The 6,422-nt window shown below is 43.6% G+C and overlaps 1 protein-coding gene across 1 annotated transcript in view; it reads left to right on the forward strand.

The window, feature by feature from the left end:
• Window positions 1-332: 332 nt before the first annotated feature.
• Window positions 333-6,422, forward strand: part of QRICH1 (glutamine rich 1) — a 22,453-nt gene continuing 16,363 nt past the window's right edge. Inside the window, exons 1-2 of the mRNA XM_008632266.2 lie at window positions 333-688; window positions 4,188-4,517. Coding sequence (XP_008630488.1) covers window positions 4,209-4,517 — 309 coding nt within the window. The 5' untranslated portion in view covers window positions 333-688; window positions 4,188-4,208. The remainder of the gene's footprint in view (window positions 689-4,187; window positions 4,518-6,422) is intronic.

Consider the following 6,422-nt stretch of genomic DNA (forward strand, 5'->3'; position numbering starts at 1 on the left):
GGGCTTCGCCTCGTCTTGGCTGGGTGGCCGAGCGGTCCGTAGAGTTCCCGGCTGTCTCTCGGGGCAGCACTGAGAACACCTGCGGTGGGGTGGGGGCTCTGGATACGGTCACTACTGCTGCTGCCTTGTTCTAAGTTCTATCTGCCAGTAACTCCGGAGTTACCCACCGTGCCGCGCCTGTCGCCGCACGGCGCTCTGTGACAGATGTGCTCACACAGTCGTTCCCAGTACCACCAGGCTGAGGGATACGATGGTTAGAAATTGGGCATCTTGCAATTCCTCAGTAGGAGCTGCTAGCTGCGTGGATGATCATACTGCTGCTGCCTTGTTCTAAGTTCTATCTGCCAGTAACTCCGGAGTTACCCACCGTGCCGCGCCTGTCGCCGCACGGCGCTCTGTGACAGATGTGCTCACACAGTCGTTCCCAGTACCACCAGGCTGAGGGATACGATGGTTAGAAATTGGGCATCTTGCAATTCCTCAGTAGGAGCTGCTAGCTGCGTGGATGATCATATATTTGTTTCCTGATTTTTTTTTTCTTAATGGAATACATATTAAAAATAAAATGACTTAATAAAGAAAGAGGAACTGGGGATGGAAAGGGCTTCTTTGTTCTGTCTTCTCCAGAACGTTACAAGTCTAAGAGCTCAGGACAAGAGCAGCAGAAATACATGCAACATGGTGACTGGTGAGTCCAGATTGTCCACATGCTGCAAGTTGTGTGTGTGTTTTCAGTAACCTCAGTCTTAAGTTTTATCAACTAACCGTATGTGCTCATAATCTTCAAAGAATTTTTCTTGAACTTACTTCCTGAAAAAAATGCAGTTATGCTGCACAGAGAGCAGTTACCTTACTTTGTTGGAGAAACTTATTGCCTGGATGCTCTTTTTTTAAATTTTAAAATGCAGTATTAAAAACATGCTGCTGAGATCCAGTGAGGGTGGGTGTTTGCAGTTTCCAGTGCGTGTCTGTGGGATAAATGGAATGCACAAATTATGTGTTTTAATAACTAGTAGTAAAAGTGGTGACTGCAGCAGCAAGCTGCACGTGTTGCCCTACAAAAGCCTGTTGAATGCACTAGAGCCTTATAGAGGTTTTGTGCCAGAAGTGCAGGTTGGTTTAGTTTTAATAAGTAAAATTTCTGGGAGTGCAGCATTACTTTCCTGAATCTTCCTCTGGACCGGGTACCTCTACTGCTGCATAGGGTCTTGTGAAGTTTTGAGTAGTTCAGTGCTTTTAGTTAAATAATCCAGCAGCCTTAAAACTGGTGTGAATGACCCATGGAGACACTGTTACCTACAGGGTCTCTAGCTGCATCTGTAGAGAAAACCCAAGGAAGATCTTGTCCCTCTTGTGGGACGGGAACAGATGCCTTGTGGCATGGTGGGGCTCTGGTCCATGCCTGGCACTTTGGAATACTGCAGGGTCTCACCTTAGTGGCTCTCGGTATAGTAACTTCAAGAAAATGTAAAGGAAATTATTTTTTCCATGGTAGAAGAAAGACAAGAGATTCTTTGTGACAGCTTTTGAGAGAGGAAGATTTACTAGTAGGGGAAGACTGGCCTAGTAGGCTCTTGGTTTTCATGCTAACAAGAACTAATTAAAATGGACCAGCTCAGCAGTATCAAGGATTTGTATTTAAGAGATTAGTGCTTGCTTTGTTCTGCTTCCTGGTGGTCAGAAGAGGTTGGTGATGGTTTGGTGGTGGACCTCTGCTGCTTATGCTTCTAGGTTTCTTGTGGCTTCTGGTCTCTTATGCGGGAGAATGATGTAGCTTGTGAAAGAAGGGTTGGAGTTTCAAAAGTGGAAGTGAGGGCTATCAGCTCCCATTGGAAACAGCAGCCCTGTGACCTCCCTGCTCTCTCCTTTGACAAGATTAACAGAAGGTGGATAGCTATTCCCTGAACCATTACAACATAATAAATACCAAAGCAGGAAGGGAGCACCTGGGAGAAGTGAGCCCATCCAATTCGGCAGCAGCTGGCTGTTAAAGAGCATCTGTGGCACTTATGTCTGGGATCCTGCTGTCAAAGAACATCTGTGGCATTCGTGTTTGGGAGCCCAGCATGGCATCCTTGAGGCTTATTCCTCAGAAGAGTCTTCCTTGTCAAAGCTGTATCTGCTAGTGCACCTCAGAGTGGACATGGAAAATGATGATGCCCTTCTGAAAGCCTCACTGTAATACTGAAGTCAAATACTTGGAAGTTCCAAGTAGAAGGTTGGGACAAGTTAATTGCTCAAAATCTGTTTTCCAACCTCAGAGTCTATAATGGAGCGTCATCCAGCTAGATGCAAAACACATTTCAGTGTGCCTGCTCTAGGTCTTATCTAAGTCCCTGTGGATGCATTAACATCGTTCTTCTCCCTTGGTTTCACCCGGGGCATATGGTCACATGGGAAGGCGTTAGTAATGTGTGCTGTAGAGGTGTAATCTACTCTTGGGTGGCTGTTGGAGAAGTGAGTAGTCTTACTGGCTCTATCACCCATAGCGGGCTTGAAAATGTCAGATTGGTGTCTCTGAAAGAATGGTTTTTCTGTCCAGATGTGGGCTCTACAGGAGCTTTTGTATGCCGATATTTACAGAGCTGTTGGATTTGCCATGTGAACACCATTATATGTTTTTTTTACTAAACAGTGCTGCATATTTTAAGAATATCTTCTGTAGAAAACTCATACAGCAACAAATGTGTCTTAAAGACTTCAGAAGCCATAGATAGAGCACAAATTGCCTCATATGTCTTCCCCTTACCTTTGATACTTGTTTTTTTTTTTTCTCCTGTGAGCCTGGTCCAATGCACTAGCCATGAACCTCCATGTAAACAAAAACTGTGTGTTTGGACTGCTGTCATGTAACAATGAAGAGGGGTTAGCGTTTGCTTCAGCTCTCCCAGGTTTTGATGATAACTGGGGCTGGACTTGTGCAGTGTGCTTGAGCGCCAGTCAAAGCCTAGAGTTAACTCCCATTTTCACACAGGCAGGCTTTTGCAGTCTTACATTCAACCATAGCCCTGTCTGAGTTCTACTTTGTAAAATCATGGTAAAAGGATACATAAAGTTTTCTTTTTGTACCTGTCCTCTTTAGAACTACAGTCAATGTACATAGTGATGTCTGTGTGTTTTTCCTCCTTTATGCAGCTTGATCTAGTAGTGCTGAATCACCTCTTCTAGTCCTAATCTTGTGTTGTTTCACATCTTTTCACAACTGTCTCAGTGTCCAGTGATGTGATAGCTCAAATGTATTTATATACAGGCTAATTAGTGCCTTAGAAACAACCAGTATACAGTATACTCACTGCAAAAACAATTTGTGGGTTTAAACAAGATAAGTCAGTAAGAAAATAATGCTGTCAGAATATACCCTAGAGCTGTCTGATGTTCTCAGGTGGAGTCATCTTTGGTGGTGGTGTTTTTTTTTTTTTTTCTTTGCTTTCACTTCCGCCCTGATCATCTAACTTCTTTTTCTGTCTTTCTTTTGTCTTCACACATGGCATGTTTCATGTTAACCTCTTCCTATATTAAAAGTAGATCAAGAACTAATGCTGCTGTTGCCTTTGTCATTTCCAGAGCTCTGCTTCTCCATGTGTGTAGTTCCCTGTTTGAGGAAATCTCTTGATTCCATTGCTCTCCTTTTGCTTGCTATGTTCAAATCGATGAGGCTATCCTAGTCCTAATAGCAATGGGCTGAATGCTGCATCTGTTGCTCTTCTGTTGTGCTACCCATTAGCTGCCTAGAATAGAACTGCACGGCCTGATAGAACACACTGCTCAGTTCCCCAGCTCTGCGGCTGCAAAGCAGGGCTGCAGATATTGATTTCTGAGCCTCTCTCGCTAACAGTGCATGCTGCAAACAAATGGAATGTACAACTGGGTTTGTCTGGTACAGGACTTGCCTGGTCTGGGTGAAGTACAGAGCTAGGAGAGCTTACCTGGCAGTGAGCTCTGTGAGTAGTTCCACAGTCACACCTGGGTATCATTCAGACTCCCCTGAGCTGCCAAGGGTTAATCTGAGAAATGTGTAGTAGCACAAGATGCCTCGTAAAACTAAAGCATCTGTCTTGGGCATCTGGCTGTGCATGTTTGCCAATTTTCATACAGTACTTGGTATGAGAAATTAGTTACTGGAGTTAAGAATATCCTTGCACCAAGGGAGTGCTGTAGTTAAGACTTTTACTTTCTCTTTCCTTAAGGAACCCTGAGGACCTTGCAATATGAATAATTCTCTGGAGAACACCATTTCCTTTGAAGAATACATCCGTGTGAAGGCGCGAACGATCCCCCAGCACAGGATGAAGGAGTTTCTAGACTCCCTTGCTTCCAAGGGGCCAGAAGCTCTCCAGGAGTTTCAGCAGACGGCTACCACCACAATGGTGTATCAGCAGGGTGGTAACTGCATTTACACGGACAGCACAGAGGTGGCTGGGTCTTTGCTTGAACTTGCTTGTCCTGTGACAACCAGTATCCAGCAACAAACTCAGCCAGAGCAGCAGATACAGGTTCAGCAACCCCAGCAAGTCCAGGTAAGCATCTGAAATCATCCTTGAATGTGTATATGACTTGCTAACTGATAGAGTAGTGTTCAGAGCTGTTGTCTAACCTTAAGCCGCAGACAAGTACTTAAGAGGCAGGGCCAATTAACTTTATATAGTACAGCAATATTTCCCTTTCATTTAAGGAATTTGGTAGTAAATTGGCTCTCTGGACTGTGCCTCCCTCAAGCCCTGCTGTAGGAGGAGCCACGTACATAGCAATGGAGTGGTGTCACCTATTGGAGAAATGGTCAACAGTTCTGGCATGTGCACAACTCCCAAAGCCTTCTGCTTTGAAGCTGCTATAAATACCAGCCCCCTCTGACTGTCTGGTTGTTCAGGCTGGCTGTGGGATTGAGCTTGCCTTCAGGATTTTTTTATTACTTTAATAAAATCAATAATCTTTGAATGGTTTTACTTGAACATTCTACAAGTTGTTGTTCTTGAACTGGCTTTTAAGTGAGGGAGAAATGCAGGAGAGTCAACTTTAGGATATGAACCAGGGGATGATACATTTCAGGAAAGGAATTCTAAAGGATGCATGTGCATCATGGTAGATGATCCATTTGCATAGTGGAAGGAGTTGTCATTTTTGTTATTTTTTAAAGTAGATATTACATTAGGTATTTTAATAAGTATTAAGTAAGCAAATCCAACATCAGAGGGAAGAAAACCAAACCAATGTTACAACTTAGGATAACTGCTTTTGTCCTCAGATACATTTTGTAATTTGAAGAGTTCATAGGTGGCAGGGCATTTACTAAGGTTTTTCTGTGATATATCTCCATACAGCTGAACTCTGCCTATAGCTACAATTCTGATACACTTGAGATATGAATCATTCTGCTTTCTGTAGCAGAATGTAAAGCTGTGAGCTCTCGTTTTTACATTAAGTGAGGGTTTGGAGTCACAAATAGGGTGGAAATAAGGTACGAAATAAGTGCGAACTTGCTGCAGTGCAGTAGACTTGTGCCAAAGGCTCACTTGCATGCTTTTATCCTACGGCAAAGACAAACTTACCTCCTTCACTGGTAACTCATCTCCAGTTACTCTCTATTGAGTAAATGAATGCTTAACTGGGGCTTTTGTAACCTGTTGCCCTACAGTAACTTGTGTTGAAAGGCTTTTGAAGAACAAAAACCGAAGTCTTGCCGGCATGACTTGGATCTCTGCATGAGGCTATTAAAACTGATCAAGAGTGGGTTTGGTTTTGCCAGCTAGTATGTTTTCTGGAAGAAGTTTTGTTTTTCAGTAGAAGAGCTAGGAGGGTTGGCTTTTGAGTGCCTCAGCCTTAAAGATGTGGAAGGCCCCCAAACCAATTGTAGAAGTCAAAAGGAATCTTTTTTTTCCCCCCCCCCCCACTCATTTTTTACCTCTTGCTGCCTCCTTTCAGAACTACTCAGTATTCAGGCTTGACTCTTGCAAGTCTTTTAGTAACAGAGATAGGGAGGGAGGTCATATATCATATGCTCCAGAGAAAAATAACCTGACCTTCTTGAAAATAAGCATAGAGTTGCTGCCAGAGACCAGTTCCTGATTTTTGAACTCAATGACCTGCACCCGGAATATGAAAAACTCGTGAAAGTCAAGATTCCATCAAGTTTCCTAAAGAATGTTGTCTACTCTCTGCTCCTTGTTTTTGATGTGCCTCTGCTTTTAGATACCTGCTTTCCCATCCGTACAGCTCATAACTAGTGTTTGTGTTACCTACCCTGCTGTTCACTTTAGGGTGTTGCAACACCCCAGAACAGTAAGGTGGCACATTTGATACTAAATGGGGCTGCAGCTTTTGTGTATCAGCAGTGCAGCTGGACTCAGGTGTATTTGAGCAGCTAGCTCAGAATTATCTTAGTTTTTCTGCAAGAATAGGGTGGAGAAGAATGTCTTTACCCCTTT

The sequence above is a fragment of the Corvus brachyrhynchos genome, unplaced genomic scaffold (genome assembly GCF_000691975.1).
Source record: "Corvus brachyrhynchos isolate BGI_N302 unplaced genomic scaffold, ASM69197v1 scaffold4, whole genome shotgun sequence".
Classification (NCBI taxonomy): domain Eukaryota; kingdom Metazoa; phylum Chordata; class Aves; order Passeriformes; family Corvidae; genus Corvus; species Corvus brachyrhynchos.